This window comes from Pinus tabuliformis, chromosome 1_2, assembly GCF_031772625.1.
Source record: "Pinus tabuliformis cultivar Carrire ecotype Pingquan chromosome 1_2, CPIR1, whole genome shotgun sequence".
NCBI classification, from domain to species: Eukaryota; Viridiplantae; Streptophyta; class Pinopsida; order Pinales; family Pinaceae; genus Pinus; species Pinus tabuliformis.
This window is the reverse complement of record NC_142298.1, coordinates 177,511,428-177,532,007: the sequence shown is the minus strand read 5'-3', so window position 1 is coordinate 177,532,007 and position 20,580 is coordinate 177,511,428. Positions and strand designations below refer to the sequence as shown.

Genomic DNA, 20,580 nt, shown 5'->3' with positions numbered 1-20,580 from the left:
CCACCTTGTTGAATATACCTCAACCCATACTCAACTTTGTCGTCCCTTAGGGATATCTCAAAAGATGCTTCGCAACTATCCAATGCACTCGCCTAGGCGCTATCATAAATAATTGAGTGAGTTCACTGCGAAACAAGTATTTGGCCTAGTGTTAACCAGAGACATAAAATAGCCTATCAACTGTCTGTATAATGTCGGGTCCACTGCCTATGATTTGTAAGCATCTATCTTCTTCCAACTGGTGACAAGTGGCGTGCACATGGGCTTACAATCCCCCATCCTAATCACTTCAGGATCTCAACTGTGTACTTCCCTTGCCCAAAGAAGATTTCTCCCTCTCTTTGCTACACCTCCAACCCTAGAAAGTAGTGCATCAACCCTAAGTCCCTCAGCTCAAACTCTCCTGCAAGATTATGCTTGTAATGCATGTTATGAGCTCCTATGACCCTCTGAGAAATTGGTCGTCAACATACAACACCAACATGAGAGGTCCGCCCTTCACCTGAATGTAATAAATGTTCAGGTCTGCCTCACTCTTGGTGAAGCCCATGCTCTATAAATAACTGTCAATACGTGCATACCACGCCGTGGGAGCCTGCTTGAGCCCATACAGTGCTCTCCTCAACCTGCATACATGGGAATCTCTCCCATGCACCTCAAAACCCTCTAGTTTCTCTATGTAGATATTTTTCTCAATCACTTCATTGAGGAAGGTCGTCTTCATGTCTATTTGGTGAATTCTCCAACCCATTTGCACTACTACAAAAATGATAGCCCTGATGGATGAGTACATGGCTATCAGAGCAAAGGTCTCGTCATAGTCAATCCTTTCCTTCTGCGAGAAGCCCTTAGCCACAAATCGTGCTTTTGAACTTCTCCAAGCTGCCATTTATAACATGCTTAATCTTATACAACCATCTCGAGCCCACCATTGACTTGCCTTCTGGCCATGGCATTACCTCCCAAACATTATTCTTCATGATGGAAGAATACTCTTCCACCATGGCATCCATCCATACTTGATGCTTGGACGCCTCCTGAAAGTTAGAAGGCTCTGACTCAATCAATTCACTCATAAGTGCCATATACCCAGAATAATGCTTCAAAGCCTTTCTCTGATTGAATACTATGGAGTACCAACTTACTCCTGGGCCTCTCTTAGTTTCTGCTAAGCCCACCTGTCCCTCTTTCTCCCTGTGGTCGGAGTCTAAGGCTAAGGAATCCTTTGTTCCTCCTCCTAAACAACCTGCTCAATTTGCCTGCTTTGCTCTCCAAGCTGTGTGACTGTACTTTGAGGAATTTGCACTGTCTCAATCTTGGGTGCTTATTCCTCTTGAACCTCCATCAAGTTGCAAGAATTTCGAACAAGAGAATTTTGGTTTCTTCCCCATGGATGCTTCCTCTAGTGTCAATTTACCCAACACCTTGTGTGGGCTTCTATTTTGCAGCTATACAACAGTGTTGCAGGCCTCTGCCCACAAAATCCATGGCAAATCTTGATCATGCAGCAAGGTCTTGGCCTCTCCAACTATAGCCTTGTTTTTTTGTTTGGCAACCTCATTCAGCCAAGGGTTGTACGGAACAATCAACTTCTTCATGGTACCTTCCCGAGCACAGAATTCCTTGAAGGCATTTGAGGTGTACTCGCCTCCATTATTTGACCTAATTGTCTTGATCTTCCTCCTTGTTTGATTCTCCACAGGAGCCTTGAACTCCTTGAACCTGTTGGAAACCCCATCCTTAATTCTAAAGAAAATATATCCAAGTCTTCTTAGAGAAATCATGAATGAAGGAAACATAACAGGCGTACCCACTCAAGGATACTGTTGACATGGGCCCACACACATCTGAGTGTATTGGATCCAAAATCCTTTTGGACCTAGTGTTGCTGCTCAGAAAACTAGTCTTGGCATATTTCCCCAGTGCACAACCCTTTCTCACCTCATGCTTCTCTACCTTCATCTCAGGCAACTTCGTAACTAACTCCTTGAGCATATCAAGTGCTCCATGGTGAAGATGGGCCATCCTCTCATGCCACAGTTCTCCTAGCCCTCTACTGTTGTTCACTAATGCATGCGTTGATTCAAACTACAACCGAAACAAGCTACCGTGCCTGACTTCAATCACTTTCGCTACCTTGGAATCCTTGGGATGAATATAGACTTTGTCCCTGTCAAAGGTGACGACGTAACCCTTGTCTTTCAAAGTAGAATTTGATATCGGGTTCTTCATCATCCCTTGGGACATACACCACATCCTCTACCAATAGGGGTTTGCCAGACTGCCTTTGAAACTTGACCATCCCAATACCAGCTGCATGGTACTTGGCATTGTCTGTAATATCCTCGAGGGATAAATTAGCCTAGGGGACGGAATAGCCTATCGATCCCCGTAGGCTATAGTCCTTGATAAAGGGGGAAACCCCAAAATACCCAATGTTGGGCAAGTTTTGGGGTAGCTTGGGCAAAAAAGCCCAAAGTTAGGGTTTGGTGTGAACACCACTCAATTAATTAAAGATAAAACCACTCTCAAGAAAATCTATAAATAGAAGAGGCTTAGAAATATTTAAGGCATGATTTGGATTGGATTGTCTTTTGTTTTGTTGAGCCTGAGGCTTTGAGGGTTTAAGACCTCATTCTAACTTTGGACTCGTTTCAGTAGAGGTGATCCCAGCCTACCTAGTCACTTCTCTCTTTATTTTTTTCTACTTGTTTTGTCACAGGGAGCTATCTATCTGTGGGAGCAACGTAGACTTCTTTCATCCTATTTGTCTCTTGTTTAATTGTTTGGCAACAAGGATATACTATTTGAAGGATAACAAAGGTTTTGGTATCAATTCCTTGAGGCAGATTGAAGTTGAGGCTATGCAGATTCATCCTGAAGCATACAGTGACCAAATACCTTAGCTCGAGCCCAAATTTCCTGTGGGAAGGCAACTACAACCCTCTTGAATTCATGCATACTTGTTTTGAGGCCGAATATAAAAATACCTTGAGGCTAGGGAACGCAATTATGAGGTCATGCGACCAAGTGTAATTTGTTCCAGATGGCTAGAATTTTCTAAGCATTGTCAAGCGGATTTCGTGTGGGCCACTGCTTGTGAAACTTATTTAAAGCCAACCGCAAAATCCCTGAAGCTGGACGGATTTTTGTAGATTGACGGTGCCTATCCTTGCAAGATCAATCCTCCTGAAATAGGCCGAATATATTCGTGAGGTTGGACAATGTTTTGAATATACTTTGTGGCAGGAATTGTGGAGCAGATCCTATCCTTTGGCCACTCGAATACGTTTGAAGGCTAAGGTGTAAACAAAGGTTAATATGAGGGTTTTGGTGCTGAACATGAGTCAAACCTTCCTAGAAGTCTGATTTTAGGGCTTGGTTGGAGGTTGTGGCATACAAAATTTCCCTTGGGAGACAAGCTGCAGATGAAATCTTACACTTGGCATTGATTCTCCTGAAGCAGACGTCAGACTGAGGTTATTTTCTTGAGTCCTCTAACTAGAATTTGTAAGAAATTTGTTGTCGTAGCCTGTAGGCTTGTACAATCAACCTTGAATTATTAGTATTCAGGTGTAAATTGTTCATGGGCTAGATTTTTGTTGGATTGGAAATGTATTGATTTGGTTGAAGAATGGTTGACGATGGCATTGTCGATTGGATGGCAGTGATATTGTTGATTGGATAAACATTGATTGAATGGACAATGATATTACATTGGGTTAAATTATTGTGGAACCTTTTATACTGTTTGTTTGTCTTTGCATTGAGTAAGTAAAAAGGGAATTTGAAACCCTAGTTACTTGAAAACCTAGGGCAAAAATTTTCTTAGGACATTACAATTGTAACAGAGCTGAAACACTGCCAGCTTGGGAGGGTGTCAACTTTGTATGTTTCCAGGGGATACAAGTAACGTTACAGTAAAAAAGGGTAAGGTTAACCACACCACAACCATGGGGGATAGGGAAGATTGAGGACTAGATTCCAAGGATCTCTTGCATGTGCTAATTCATGGACAAACCAAAATAAAAAATTTGATATTACAAGGGCAACATCAAGGACAACAATTAATTCAGAGGCAGTGAGAAATAGCTTAGGTACTAGAGCAAGGACCACAAAAATTAGCATGGCTAATGGCACAACTCATAGGAAATTCTAATGCTGCTGGTAATAGTGGTAACAAAGCAAATTTAATGGTGGTAACAAAGCAAATTTTGGAAATAGAACTGGGACCGAGGGAGGCGACAACCATAACCTTGTTTTCTGCAATACTGTTCCTCAAACACACAATAGGACAAACAACGAAAGGAACCTCAGACCCTTACTCCGTCAATTTTTAAACCAACAACAAATGACAACCTAAGAAGCAACAGAGCAGAATAGGCTCTTTGATGAATACTTCGAGAGTATTTAGCACTAGAAGAGAACACTCGAGTAACCCTAACCTTTTGGGAATATAGCAACATCAGATATTAGAATAGACCCAGGGAACAATGAAATTCGGATTTGGCTGGCAAGGTATGGAAGTTACCCATCCCCTCTTTTGACGGGTCATCAAAATTCTCAACTAGGGCTTGGGTGCAAAAGTTGTATTTTGGACCTAATCCCATGCAGGAAACAAATGCTGTTCAATTTGCCATGCTATACCTAGAATGAGAAGCACATGATTAGTGGTATCATGGACTGGTTAAGTTGGGACATGCAAACATCACTTCGTATGTAGACTTTATGCAAATGCTGACAGATAGATTTTGATCGGAAGAATTTGGATATACACTTCAGAGAATTGGCACAACTCAAACAAACTGGATCATGTGGAGAGTTTATTGCAAAATTCGAGCGAATCACAGTCATGGTAACAGATATATCTGAAGAACGATTAGTCATGCTTTTCACGGAGGCATTAGTCGAACCCCTACAATGTTGGGTCAAGGCATTACATCCTGCAACCCTTCAGGATGCCATCAAGAAGACACGAGATATGGAAAGTGAAACACCAAAAGTGAAGGCTCCACCCCTGCCACCAGTCATTGCAAAGGACAAGGGTAAGAAGATATCTTTGGGCAATGAGACCAAGAAGGATCAGCTAGACAAAGAGACTCTAAACGAGCTTAGGAGAAAGAAGTTCTGCTTCACTTGCAAAGAGTCATGGGAACCAAGTCACGGATGTTTGGGAAAAGGGAAGATTCACTACATTGAAGTACTCCCCGATAGTGACAATGAGAGTGATACAACGCAGCTGCCAAGCAAGGAGCTTATCATCTATAAAGGAGCACCACCCACAAAGGTAGTGAGGAAGCCACTTCCGAGAATTGAAGGGGGTACTATTGCCACTCTCTCAGGAGTAGGTACTATTGCCACTCTCTCAGGAGTACCTTAATATCACACATTCAAAATCAAGGGTGATATACAAGGGCAACGTGTCATAGCATTGATAGATGGCAGAGCAACATACAACTTTATTGATGCAACCGTAGTGGTAAGGAGAGGCATCCTTGATCAGGAATTTGAAGGTTTCGAAGTGAGGGCAATTGATGGATATCATATGACATGCACCCAAGTAGTTCCATATTTGAGCTTCACTCCTGGTAAGTGTATGCTTACTAATGATTTTTATGTGATAGAATTGGCAGATACTAACATGGTGTTGGGATTTCAGTGGTTGTACTCACTAGGAAGAATTGTGATGAACTACCAAATGATGGAAATGGAATTCCGAGACCCAAAGGGCAGCAAGGTAGTTCTGAGAGGCATGAGCAATGGTGGTCCCTGCATGGTTATAGCTCAACAGATGGAGGTTATACCCAAACAAGGAGAGGTCACTTGCATGTTAGCTTGTAGAACTATACGTCACAACTTACAATCCAATGAGGTCAGGCATGTAGAACACGACACATTCTTGAGAGATTGGAGAGCCCATCTCTTAGTAGAGTACTCCAAGAATAAATTTTCTTGTGAAATATTAGATGGACTCATTCATGATGACAGGTATAAGGTGGAAGACGACATCATCTTCTACAAAGATGAGATATATTTTGTCCTTGAATCTACGCTCAAGTCACAACTGAAGTCACAACACAGTCTCACCCTCTAGACAAGGATTCAATAGACAATGAAAATTTATTTATAGTAGCAAGGGAAGAAAGGCGCACAATTCAAACTGGCATGCAGGCACGATATCCATCCAACACTAATGTTTCACATGTTGATTGGCCTGCTGTTGAACAAGAGGGACCAAACAAGGCTACAACATCTTTATCAGGCATGATTTTGAACCAAAGGAAGTTTATTACCTACGAAGTATATCTTGGTGTGAAGCATAGAAGACTTGAAGGTACAATGCAAAATATATTGCAGGGAGCTGAAGATAATGGTCGTTGTTTATATTATGAACCAATTTTTCTTGTCCCTAAACCACTTTGGGAGAGGCTTAGGCGGAAATTTCAGAGAAATTTTGTTGGAGGGCGTTCTTGGGGAATTGTGGAGCGAGGTGGAAGTCTAATGGGTTAATTGATTGCTACAAAACAAGGAGAATGGTGCAACATGCATATTGCTGAAAACCTTGATGGAGGAATCAACTGGATTGTATATTAGCAACATAAATTTAGCATATTGGAACTTGTGAAGTTTGTGTGTCATGGAAGCATATCATACAAGGGGAACCATCTTTAAGTAACTAATGAGGACACAGGCGCAGGCAGTGGAGTGCAACCTCTAATGGACGAAATAACATCTCACAGTGCCCGATATGTTGGGAATGGTAATTGTGAAATTTGAAGGAAATTTTTCATGTTCAGGGGTTGATGAGAAAAAGTGGCAACAATCAGATTTGTCATTGCTTGGGGACAAACAATGTTGGGAAGGGGGGACTGTAATGTCCTCAAGGGATTAATTAGCCCAAGTGACAGAATAACCTTAACCTATCTATCCTTGTAGGCTATAATCATCAATAAAAGGGAAAACCCCAAAATACCCAATGTTGGGCAACTTTTGGGCTAGCTGGTTGTAAAAAAGCCCAAATGTGGGCCTTGGTGTGAACATCACTCAATTAATCAAAGAGAAAACCCCGCTCATGAAAATCTATGAATACAAGAGGCTTATAAACATTTGAGGCATGATTTAGATTGGATAATTTCATCTCTGTTTTGTTGAGCCAAAGGCTCTAAGGTTTAAGACCTCATTCTATCTTTGGACTAGTTTCAGTGGAGGTGATCCCACCCTAGCTAGTCACTTCTCTCTTTATTTTTTTCTACTTGGCATGGCACAGGGAGTTATCTATTTGAGGGAGCAACATAAACTTTTCATCCTATTTGTCTCTTATTTAATTGTTATGGAAACAGGGATATACTGTTTGAAGGATAGCAAGGTTTTTGGTATCAATTCCCAGAGGCAGATCGTGGTTGGAGCTATGTGGATTTATCTTGAAGCAGACAGTGACCAATTACCCTAACTCGAGCCCGAATTTTCCTGTGGAAAGGCCACTGCAAGCCTCTTAAATTCATACGTACATGTTCTGAGCATGAATATAGAAATATCTTGAGGTTAGGAAATGCAATTTTGAGGTGCTAAGACCAGGGGTAATTTGTTGTAGACCACAAGAATTTTCTAAGCATAGTCAAGCAGATTTCATGTGGGCCACCCCTTGTGAAACTCATCTAAAGCTAACCGCAAATTACCTGAAGATGGACAACTTGTTTTTGTAGATTGAAGGTGCCTATTTTTGCAATATCAGTCCTCCTGAAATGGGGCCGAATATATTCTTGAGGTTGGATAGTGTTTTGAATAAATTCTGTGGCTGGAATTGCAGAGCGGTTCCTATCCTTTGGCCACTCGAATTTGTGCGAACGCTGAGGTGTAAACAAAGTTTAATCCAAGGGTTCTCGAGCTGAATAGGAGTCAGACCTTCCTGGAAGTCTGATTTTAGGGCTTGTTTGGAGGTTGTGGTAGACAAAATTTCCCTTGGAGACAAGCTACATATGCAATCTTACACTTGGCATGATTCTCCAGAAGCAGACCTTGGAATGAGGTTATTTTCTTGAGGCTATTTATCAATTCTTTGTTGCTCTTCTGCTCATCATCATTCTCATATCCTGATGATGGATCCCATTTGGGATTCGAAACGTTGATACAAAAATCTTAAAACTGTGGATTCTCCGGTCATGAATTCAAAAGAAATTTGTTGTTGTAGTTTGTGGGCTTGTACAACCAACCTTGAATTATTAGTAGTGAGATGTAAACTGTTTATTGGCTACATTTTGGTTGGATTGGAAATGTATTGATTTGGTTGAAGAATGGTTGACGATGGTATTGTTTATTGGATGGTAGTGATATTGTTGATTGGATAAACATTGATTGAATGAACAATGATATTATTGGATAAACATTGATTGAATGAACAATGATATTACATTGTCTTAAATTATTGTGGATCCTTTTACACCTTTTGTTTGTCTTTCCACTAAGTAAAAGGGGAATTTGAAACCCTAGTTACCTAAAACCCTAGGGCAAAATTCTCCTAGGATATTATATTGTCTCCAAGCTCAATATGAAATCCATTGCCTCCTGCAACTTGTCAGAATACTCTCCGACTTCCATCACGTGGCGAGAAGCCCCACTGTCAATATACCACACATTTTTTCAATTGAACTCTAGAGACAAGCAATGAGTGAAAACTCATTCTCAAACCATGCTGCAAACTCGTCCACCTTTGCAATAGCTGCAACCTGCTTCTTTTGCTTGCCCTTGTTTGTCTTATTCGGTCATTCACTGACATAATGACCTAACTGATGGCAAAGAAAACACTTCACCTTACCCGTATCTTTCTTCTTTCCACTCTTAGAAGAAGACCCCTCAATTGGCCCTTTCTTGGCCTTCTGTTTACCCTTCCTTTGCCAAACCAAGGTTCTCCTATTCTTAGAACCTCTTCTTTTGATCTCCCTGCTGATCACTTTCTTAGATCTCCTCCTGGATGAAATCATCCCAAAGCCTCACCTAGCCAGGTAGGTGATCCTAACCCATAATATACATGAAAAATACCTCCTAGTGCTTCTTAAAGCCATTCAAAGCTATACACACTCCAACAACAACCAACTTGTTCATGACCTGTGTTAGCAACTATACACACTAACTCCTCCTCCCCAGTTGTCTCTCCAACAACAACCAACTTTTCCATGACCTGTGCTAGCTTGGACAAGTAAGATGTCATGCTCTCACCCTTGGACATTATTGTGCCATGCAACTTGTACTTGAGCATCATCTTTCGACTCTGATAGTCACTATGATATAGCTTTGTGAGCGCATCCCACATCTTCTTTGTAGTGTCTTTCTTCGACCGATGCCATGCAACTTGTCCTTGAGCATCACCTTTCAACTTTGATAGTCACTCTGATATAGCTTTGTGAGCGCATCCTACATCCTCTTTGTAGTGTCTTTCTTCGACAGATGGGGTATCAGATTATCTTTAACCCCATTAAGGATAATCCTCTGTGCCTTGGCCTCTCTAACCTCATGCAGATCTAGGGCAATAGGATCATTCGCTGGCGGAACCACTTCTATGTTTGCATACTCCCACAACTGGTTCTCCTTGAGAACATAAGTGATTCAAACCTTCCACTACAAGTAATTTGTGTTGAAGAAAAGGGTAACTAGGTTTGGTATTTGTCAATGTAATTTTGATCTTTGTACTTGTCAAGAAATATAATTATTATTTTATAAATTATATGAATGAGTTTCTTGCTCATTCTATAGGTCTAGGAAAGTCAAGGAGTCAAAATTATATTGAAGAGCTCTTCTTGAGCATTTATGTAATGAACATAAGTCGACCTAGTGTCAAGCAACCCTCCAAGACAAGCACCATCCTTCAAAGAAGAAGCCTACAAACAAAGCAATGAAAAGACATCATGTCGACCTGCAAAAATATATTAAATAACTAAAGGATGACATGTCGGTTCACTTGGATAAGTCGGCTTAAACTGGAGACATAACCACTATATATACCCAGCTGGGGTATCCACAAAAGGACAAAAAATCTCGGACATCTCTGAAGTTTTCGGAGGTATGGTACAATGAGGACAGAATCTCGGACACCCAGAAATCTCGGTCAAGTACAGGGTACATACATCTCGGACAAGTACTAGTGAACAATGTATTTGGATGGATACAATGGTACAGGAGACACAGTCACAACTGTCTCAACATACTAAACATGGTTACAGTCTTGGTATATTTATGATGAAAAGGATCTCTATGATAACACAATGATACACTCTATCTCGGCTTACGTTCTAAACACAGTCACAATGATGCAATCATGTTCTCGGTGGTGTTCCAATGAAGGTATCAGTGGTGTAGCAATGATGCAACAATGATCTCAGTGAAACTCTCATTCATGTATATGGAGATTTTGGTGAGGTCCTCAGTGAAGCAATGGTGTTGCAACAATAATGAAGATCTCAGTGGTGCGGTAGTGATGGCTTCAATGGTGGAGCAATGATGATGATCTCAGTAGTAACAAAGGAAGAGGATTGGTGTCTTGGTCTTGGAGTCGCATAGTGTGTCAAGTATAATGGTCTTGGTGTTCGGCAATTAGAATCTCTATACGAAGAATTATGTGCGGGTTTTCCTCTCCAAGAGGGAGAGGTTTTGGCCTTGGCAGAGTGCCAACTTCTTGTGTTCTTGTCTCTTTGTTTTGGTTGCAGTTTGATGAAGTAAACACACACACTCATAATAAGAAGAACAAGATAAGATAAATAGTAAAAGCATTTCACAAATTGCTATCAAGTATAGAAGAATCTATCTAATGTTAACTGCCCTAGATTCTTCAACATGGTATCAGAGCTAAGGTGCTGAAGGCAAAGGAAGGGCAACAAAAGAGACATACAAGGATCTGTCTTCAAGGACATCAAAGCAGAAGTAATATATTGCAGAAGTAATCCAAGGAATACCTCTCACAATCCATGTCTCAATATAGTTATTACATCAAGGCAGTTTCTGTGATGAGATAGTCTCTCTATACAGTGCCACCCACAATTTAGTTATGATATTCAATGACAAGTTTGGGCTCTCTATACATTGCATCTCTACACAACTCTATGCACATAGACATCATTGTCTCAGTGCAGTACCACATCAATATACTTGTCACAGTCTCAAATTTTGTCTATGAATATGATCTCAATAGCATGATGCTTGGATCAGAACATAGTATCACTAGCATGTCAATAATATGTTGAAGTAAAAAATACCTTAAAGATGAATTAGGAAGGTCATGAAGTAGTTTCAGTGATGTTAAGACCACTGATGTCATGGTGCTAGAAGGTCTCCAAGCAAGTCGTGATGAAAGGATACTAATTATGTGCAGCTCAAGCAAAAGAAGCATCAAGGTGAAGATATCCTCTTCACACACCAAGTAAGTATCTTTTAATTTTATAATCAGATTTGGTTAAATGATTTCATGATTGCAAGGGGATTTATAAATCGACTAGATAATCGAAAGTCCTTGCACATAGAATAAGGAGGATTGTCATAATCCTCATAGAAAAGAGAAATCATAGATATCTATGAAAAGATCTATGAAGGTCAAGCATTGTTTGAATCCATCAAGAGATTCACAGGATTCATATGATATCACTCAAAAGTCCTCTCATACCTAAATAGCAGAAGAGGAGACATAAAGAGAGATATATCAAATGCTAGATATACTCTCGGAAATTAAAGTACAAAAGGTCACTTAGACCTACACAATAGTAAAGGTATCAAAGAATGAAGGAATAACTTCACGAAGATCTAGGAAAGATGATAAGAAGGAAGTCATCATTAATGAGCAAGGTAACAAATATCAATGAACAAAGAAGGTTACCTCACCCAACAATTTGTGGTCTCTATGCTAGATAGAGAAAGACAAGTTGCAATCTGTAGTATCAAAGGATGAAAGAATTCAACCATGTGCAAAAAAGATAGGCAAGGTTGGTCCTCAAGCAAAGACAAAATAAGTTTAGTTAAGATTCAATGCTATAGAAAGATTTTGGAAGTTCATATCATTGAAAGATGGAGGAAGCTAAAGGAAAGGGCCAAGGAAAGAGGGAGTATCAAATCTCTCCTATGAGTAAGATAATATCTCTCACAAAAGGATCCTATCATAAGCTCCTATATCTTGTGTTATAAGATATGACAATGATAATAAGATGCATCATGGCATCATGAAAGCATTAGAAGCAAGAGCTCATAACATCATCATGAGAATCATGAAGAACAAAAAGGACACAATCGATGGTAGTCAAACATGAAGGATATAGCTCTTGGAAATTTCATTGAACATTAAAGGAAAGAAAAATGTCATCTAGGAAAAGGCTCATCATACATCAAGAAACATCTGCGAGATGGGGATATGCAAGATCCTCAAGGCTCTCTGATGGAATCCTCATTGGAGGATTAACTAATCTAGAGAGGAAGCAAGTGTTTCATTGGGAACTCCAACTTATGGAATTCATGGGATAATGGTGTGATGACATGAAGCAGATCAAGGGATTGAAGATCTCTTCAATCAAGGAAGTTGTTGGAAGAAGCCTAGGTGACCTAAAGGTAAAATGAGGTATGTATGCTTGTATTCAATATTATAATGTAATGTCATATGGTCGCAGGCAACAATGGATCATTACTTTTATCTTGAGAAGCACGATCAAGAGAAAAATGATCTTCTCCTCTGAAAGAATGCAGGAAGGCATAAGTCACACTAGATGAAATCAACATAATATGTCCTCATATAATATGTTGACTAAGAAACTTTGATTAAAAGCTCCGAGAAATGGAATGTGTGAGGAAGGAAGAGATCCTGAGATATGCAACCATGATGAAGGCAATCGACATCCAAAAGACCAAGAAGATTTGACTAGGAAATCCCCCAGAAAGATATAAAGACTCTAATGAAAGTTTGAAAAGATGAAGACCCTTGACAATGGATATCTTTGGGAGATATGTCAATAAGTGTGCAGGTTGCTGATACCTACAAGATGTCATGATGAAGAGTCATCTCGTAAGGTATGATTTAATTCAATATGATGTAATAATATCTAGATGAGTTCATGTAGGGCTACTAGAACAAGACTTGTAAGTACAAGATGGATGGAAACTCCTGAAAGAAGCATAGAGAGAAAAGAAGTAGCCATATGAAGAAAGTTCCCAATGTATGCCAAGAAGGCCACTTTCCATGAAGAAAGGAAGACATGATGGAATAAGAAGGAAAGTGATCAATGGCTGTTGCCCTACAAGGAAGAAGCTCAACTAAATTTCATGACATCAAGGAGAGGAGTTGATCAAGTAGCTAAAGAACCCACGAAGAAGATGCTGCTGATGTATAAAAGAGTCCCTAGCTAAAGGGAGCTCGACAGGTCCCTGATCAAGAGGGAGTTTGAATTAGATCACCCCTGATTACAAAGGAGTGACAATTGTGTTTTTCCATTTCATGTGTCATGCACCAGACCAGGACTAATAGCCATAAGTCTAGATGAAGGCCATGAATGGAAATGTAGACACATGATAGACACAACATTCTTGTCTTCACTTGGGAAGAAAGAATGGGAGGATTGGGTAATCATTTGGCATTTGATACTCTTTGAGGATGTGTAGGGCATCCAAGATAAGAGTAGGCAAGAGGACTAATATTCTTTGAGGGCTGCCGTAAGTCTAGATGAAGGCCATGAATGGAAATGTAGACACATGATAGACACAACATTCTTGTCTTCACTTGGAAAGAAAGAATGGGAGGATTGGGTAATCATTTGGCATCTGATACTCTTTGAGGATGTGTAGGGCATCCAAGATAAGAGTAGGCAAGAGGATTGATATTCTTTGAGGGCTGGGAACCCAAGATAAGAATAGTCCTAGAAGGTCATACTCGGTGAACACCCGGGTGGGTATGTACCTTGAGAGGCAATGATGAAGGTGTCTATAAGTCATTGGTCTCACCGACATTGTAGCTCATGGTCTCATGGAGAGATGGAGTTGTTAGTCAAGGCCTTTCACTATGACAATGTTGATTGATATGATGTTATACAGATGGGATTACAAATCCGATTCTTCTTATGAGGAATTCTTCAGATTGAGAATAACCAAGTACCATTGTAAATACCTCCCTAGTTAAGAGGGAGTGTTGAAGAAAAGGGTAACTAGGTTCGGTATTTGTCAATGTAATTTTGATCTTTTGTATTATTTTTATAAATTATATGAATAAGTTTCTTGCTCATTCTATAAGTTTAGGAAAGTCAAAGAGTCAAAATTATATTGAAGAGCTCTTCTTGAGCATTTATGTAATAAACATAAGTCAACCTAGTATCAAGCAACCCTCCAAGACAAGCACCATCCTTCAAAGAAGAAGCCTGCAAACAAAGCAATGAAAAGACATCATGTCGGCTTGCAAAAATATATTAAATAACTAAAGGATGACATGTCAGTTCACCTGGATAAGTCGGCTCAAACTTGAGACATAACCACTATATATTCCTAGCTGGGGTATCCACAAAAGGACAAAAAATCTCGGACATCTCTGAAGTTTTCGGAGGTATGGTATAGTGAGGACAGAATCTCGGACACGCAGAAATCTCGGTCAAGTATAGGGTACAAACATCTCGGACAAGTACCAGTGAACAATGTTTTCAAATGGATACAATGGTGTAGGAATTTCGGATGAAGTGCAGGAGTTCAGTCATTGTCTCGACATATATTGTAGACACAGTCACAATTGTCTCAGCATACTAAACATGGTTACAATCTTGGTATATTTATGATGAAAAGGATCTCTATGATCACACAATGATACACTCTATCTTGGCTTACATTCTAAACACAGTCACAATGATGCAATCATGTTCTCGGTGGTGTTCCAATGAAGGTATTAGTGGTGTAGCAATGATGCAACAATGATCTCAGTGCAACGCTCATTCATGTATATGGAGATTTCGGTGAAGCAATGGTGTTGCAACAGTAATGAAGATCGTAGTGGTGTAGTAGTGATGACTTCAATGGTGGAGCAATGATGATGATCTCAGTAGTAACAAAGGAAGAGGATTGGTGTCTTGGTCTTGGAGTGGCATAGAGGGTCAAGTATAATGGTCTTGGTGTTCGTTAATTAACATTTCTATAAGAAGAATTATGTGCAGGTTTTCCTCTCCAAGAGGGAGAGGTTTTGGCCTTGGCAAAATGCCAACTTCTTGTGTTCTTGTCTCTTTGTTGTGGTAGCAGTTTGATGAAGTAAACACACACACTCATAATAAGAAGAAGATCAAGATGTGATAAATAGTAAAAGCATTTCACAAATTGTTATCAAGTATAGAAGAATCTATCTAATGTTAACTGCCTTAGATTCTTTAACAATTTGAAGTGCCCTCAAGCTTATCCTCATATTGAACACTTGTGTCTAATTTTCTTGGCATTGTATGCAGAGTTTAGAGCTTTTGATACCATGTTAAATTTTTATAACCCAGTTATAGATTAACTGAACAACAAATTTTCACAAAATAGAACCAAAATAAATTTTATCTTTTTGATTTGTAACAACCAATGCTCAAGGTTAATTAACAACAATAAACAATGGAAACAAATTCACATCAACAAAATAACATAGGTATACCTAGGAAACCCTAGTGTGGGAAAAACTTGCAAACGTCGGGCTCTTTTATTCAGCTTCAGAAGCAATATTTCTTACAACAATTACACGAATTTGCTACGACAATTAGACAACAATAATGTTGGCCTCAAAACCCTCACTTGATGCTCTTTTACGGCCCACACTCGCGGCTCAATTGATTAATTCACTCTTGATCTTGCTATAGCTAGCTTGACCTCACAAATCGCTTTCTCTGCCTAGATACTCGCTCTCACTGAATCTCCAACTCATGCTCATTAATTGTGTCTTTGCCACAACCCTTAGGCTCAATTTATAACTTTTCTAAGCTAACATGGACGACCAAAATTAATTTTTCAAGTTAGCATGCAATCCACTTGCACAATCCGCATACCGCATGCAATTAACATGCCAACTCTATATGTCGCATGCAACTCACAAGAGGCAAAACAAGGTCCTAGTTAGACACAAGGCTGGAAGACCTTCCACAACTACAAAAATCAACATTGTGTATCTTCGCATCTAAACTCCTTGCATGGGAGAAGTGGTAGGGTTCAAGGAAACAGTGAAACAACATATGTATACATAGAGTTGCACGAGTAAGGAGTATATATGGAGCTGCACGAGTATAAACAAAGATTGCAAATAGATGTATGGGCAGGAACTTTCTAAATTTCATTTTCTCAAACTGATATTTGCTTATTGTTTTATTGACTCTGTTTCATTTTTGTTGACCCAGTTTCTAAGTTATGGGGGATGCCTATGCCTTAAAAAATGACATTGTTGTACTAGGGTTTTCCAGGAATAGATTGGGAACCCATCTCCTAGAGATTTCGATAAAGAACTATTTTGCTAGATGTTTCCCAAGTGTTTTTGTACCTGTTCTATAGTGCAAACATTTGAGCCCCAGGCCAGATATTTTGGTTATATAGGATTTAGTTGTCTAGCAACAACAACTTCCATAACTAACACGTGTTAATCTGGTATGTTCACTGATTAGCTGGCCAGTTCAACCAATTGTCGGCGTTCGCATAGCCATCAAGATATTCTGACTCTCTGATCACCTTTGACTTGTGTATCTGGGACAGAGAAAACCCATGGACCAAATCATGTTTCTTTTCTAGGATCTCACTTGTACATCTTTTTTGAAGCAAACAATCACCATGTCATATGGTCAGGGTCTTTAGTGTATAGATTGCACGTAATTGCATCCAACGTCAAAATATATTGCCTACACCAAATTCTTAAGAAACTGGTTTATACCATTGAAGATAGTGTTGGCATATGAAGAGGTGCAATTGTTTGATTTTTTGATCTCTTAGGTTATGATGGTGTTCATTCTCCATCCTAGCTTATTTTAGGATGCCCCATTTGTATGTTCATTTAATTCCTATAATTTGTAGTGATTCCGTATCATTTTTTACACGTTTGTTTATGCCGAAAATAAACAATGTTCCACGGGGACGCACCTGCCAGGGTGTGGAATGCGCTTCCTCGCTCCCCCACGCTCCCAGGAAGGGGAAACTCCCCGGGAAACATTTCCCCACATCCACTTTTTTGGGGAAACTCGGGGGAACTCTGGTGGGAGTTTTTGCTAGTGACGAAAAGCGCTCCCCTGCATCCCCCCAATTTTTTTTGCTAATGACAATAAAAAACATAAAAAATTAAAACGTCATAAATTTATTTTGCTAATAACGATTTAAAACATAAAAAATTACAAATTTTAATATAATAAAAAGAAATGAAAATACAAACTAAAGGATAAATTAAAACTTTAAAACATAATCATTCACATTTCTCATTCATTTCTCGTTAACCCTACAATTTTACCTTGATGCCCAACATTTTCCATTTACTGTCGCTCGACATTTTACCTTGTGTTAAATTTTAGGTATGTTCTATGCTTAGAGCAATTTATTTCAATTTTCACAGTTAGCTCAATAACTTTTCCAGATTAGCAATCGCATCAACATTAAAGTAAACTGCAGGTAGAACATAAACATAAATCGCAAAAGACAAGCCAAGACAAGAGGACACAAGATGTGGTGCTAGCCAGGGACAAACCCTAATGTGGGGAAACCCTTGATGAATTCTTATATGTTCTTCAATAGTTCAGCAGAGAGAGAGATAGTACGTTTACAACAGAGGTCAACACTTTGACTTATCTAGATAAGAGCATAGATCATCTCTAAGAAGATGATACATGAGATCAGTTGAAGACATGCTACTTCAACTGATTCTCCAAGGTGACTCCTTCACCTATCGTTGTGCTGCACTGCGCTGCACCATGCTGCACCCATCATCACTATGTTGCATCTCATCACGCTTCATTAATCATGACTGTACCTGTCACTGCATTGCATTATGTGCCATTGCTGCACCATGTTGCCATACTGACCTATGTGTTGGCTGCATCTTGCTTGTTTGTTGTCCCTTGCTTGCTTGTCCCTAGCATGCTTGTTGTCCTTAGCATGCTTGCTGTTGCATGCTAGCTATCCCATGCATGCTAGCTGTGTAACATTGCATGCTTGTTGTACTTGTTGCTAAGTACCATACAACTGTCCCAATGTTAGTTAGTTGTCCCTTGCATGTTGCTCTCCTTCGGAGACAGATGCTTTGGCTATTCCGGCAGTTCTGGCTGTTCCCGACAGTTCTGGCTATTCTTGACAGTTTTGGCTGTGCCCGGCAGTTTCGACAATTCCGACAATTCCAGCTGTTCTCGACAGTTCTGGCAATTTCGGCAGTTCACTACAGTTTCAGCTTCTGCCCTTAGCTTTCTCGCCTGTTCCGGCAGTTCTCGGCAATTCCGGAAATTCCAGCTATTCTGGCTATTTCCGGCAGTTCCGGCAAAATTACTGACAGTTCCGGCAGTTCTCGACAGTTTTGGCTATTCCTGACAGTTCGGATAGTTCCGGCTTTTCCCGTCAGTTCTGGCAGTTCCAGCTTTTCTTGGCAATTCTGGCAGTTCCGGCTATTCCCGACAGTTCCGACAGTTCTGGCTTTTTCCGACAGTTCCGGATTTTCCCAACAATTCTGACCATTTCGGCTATTCCTGGCAGTTCCGGCTTCTGCCCTTTGGATTAGGGCAACGTTATCCCTTAGGATCTCTCCTCCTACTTAAACCCAAAGACAAGTAGAGAGGAAGAGATCCCAAGTGTGTTGAAATGACTTGAAGGCCACCTTGGGGTTTATTTGGTCGTTGGCTGACCTTGACGAATTGTCCCATAACACAAATAAATTCATATCTCCATGAATACTTATCGAAATCGGATGATCTTTAGATCAATCCTACACCTCTCAATGAGAGGGATCCAAGAAAAATATCAGCTTCAATTAATAAGATGACCCACATGGAGTTTGGCCCTAGTTGCCAATTTTAACACCTTGCCGCCTGAGATTTTCCTACCGTCACCGCTCAATATTTTCCATCTGCGATTTGCTGTGATTCGGATCTACCATCAACCGTGGGCCTGAGACATTTGGAACTGCGATTTTCATTTAGTGACTTGGAGCAATGTCAGATTGGAGTTGCGATTTTCACTTTGTGACTTGGAGCCATCAGATTGGAGCTGCGATTTATTATTTTTACTTTTTGAGAAATTTACTAGTATTTCACTGCTTTCTATGTTTATTTTAGTTTAGTATTCTATGGTTATTTTAGTCTTTAGCATATTGTCAATTTACTTTCGATCCGAATTGTGTAATTTCAATTGTCAAATGATTAATTTAATTTAGATGTACCTTGCATAATATTAATGTCCACTGCCAAATGATGAATTTAGATGTAACGTTGCATAATGTCAAATGATGGATTCAATTTTGTAATTTACTTTTAGGTTTACAATTTTACATTAATGATTGCAGAAATGTTAAATGATAATTATCATTCATAATAGTCTAATACGAAATGGTGATCATATTTAGATTTCATAATTATTAAGGTTTACTATTTACTAACTTAGTTATTGACATATTGTTCGAATTCTATTTTTTATTTTTATATATTAATTTTTTAATAATTTAATAATTTCATGACTCTGATGTCCCCCTGTTTCCCCGAAATTTCCCTAAATTTTGGGGTTGCTTATATATGTCCCCCTTGTGTGTATCCCCTCTCCTGTGTTTCCCTGCCCCAGAAACTTGATGGAACATTGAAAATAAATGCCTTGTTGAGCTTTTGAAGATTCATCCAGTGTCACAATCTAATTACTCTGATTCATTTATTCACTGAAGCATTTTCTTTACCAAAATTTTTCGAACTCTGCCTAGTGAGTTGAATTGCAAATACATCATTCATGACACATTTTTCATACAGGCTGTGGGACCACATTGCATCCAACATAAACCTGTACATGGCATCTTCAGAATCGTCACAACCAGTTGATGTAAATGAGCAGGGAAAAGTTAGTTCCGAGGAGCGAGTGAAGAGGAGCTCTGAGAATCACACTAAAAGGAATGTTGATGCAGAAACAAAGGTACAGGCTGTCATGATGTGGTTGTAGTTGCTAAGTGCTCTCCACTGCACATTTGTGAAAGAGGCATGAGTATTTTGAAAGCTCCTTCAGGATCTTTATCTAAATAAATTTATGCTAATATGAACTTTATTACAGTCTAAAGGTGACAATGGAGCATCAGTTTCAGTTTTGACTCACACAGAGGTCAATGAACGACCTATTAAGTCCCGTGAAGCTCGGCGAAGAAGGGATTGGAACCCTTCTGATCATAAACCATTTAGAGAAGCAAAGGAAACACCGAGACAGCAAACTAAGTATGATGAAAGAGCCGACTCTAGAGCAGTTCAAACTTCTCAGTTTAAAGGCAAGTCAGTGACAAAGAGACCACATTCTCCAGAGTCCTGGACACGTAGAGAGCGATTTCGGCATGATGAAGGTCATGCAGACAAGGTTAGAGATACATCACTTAATGGTGTCAAACACATTTTCTTGGTGAAATTGTTTTCCAGT

General features: G+C 39.7%; 1 protein-coding gene across 1 annotated transcript in view; it reads left to right on the top strand.

The window, feature by feature from the left end:
- The window catches only part of LOC149205065 (uncharacterized), a 78,030-nt gene that overhangs the window by 21,453 nt on the left and 35,997 nt on the right, over window positions 1–20,580 (top strand). Inside the window, exons 3-4 of the mRNA XM_089394887.1 lie at window positions 19,932–20,091; window positions 20,227–20,520. Coding sequence (XP_089251013.1) covers window positions 19,932–20,091; window positions 20,227–20,520 — 454 coding nt within the window. The remainder of the gene's footprint in view (window positions 1–19,931; window positions 20,092–20,226; window positions 20,521–20,580) is intronic.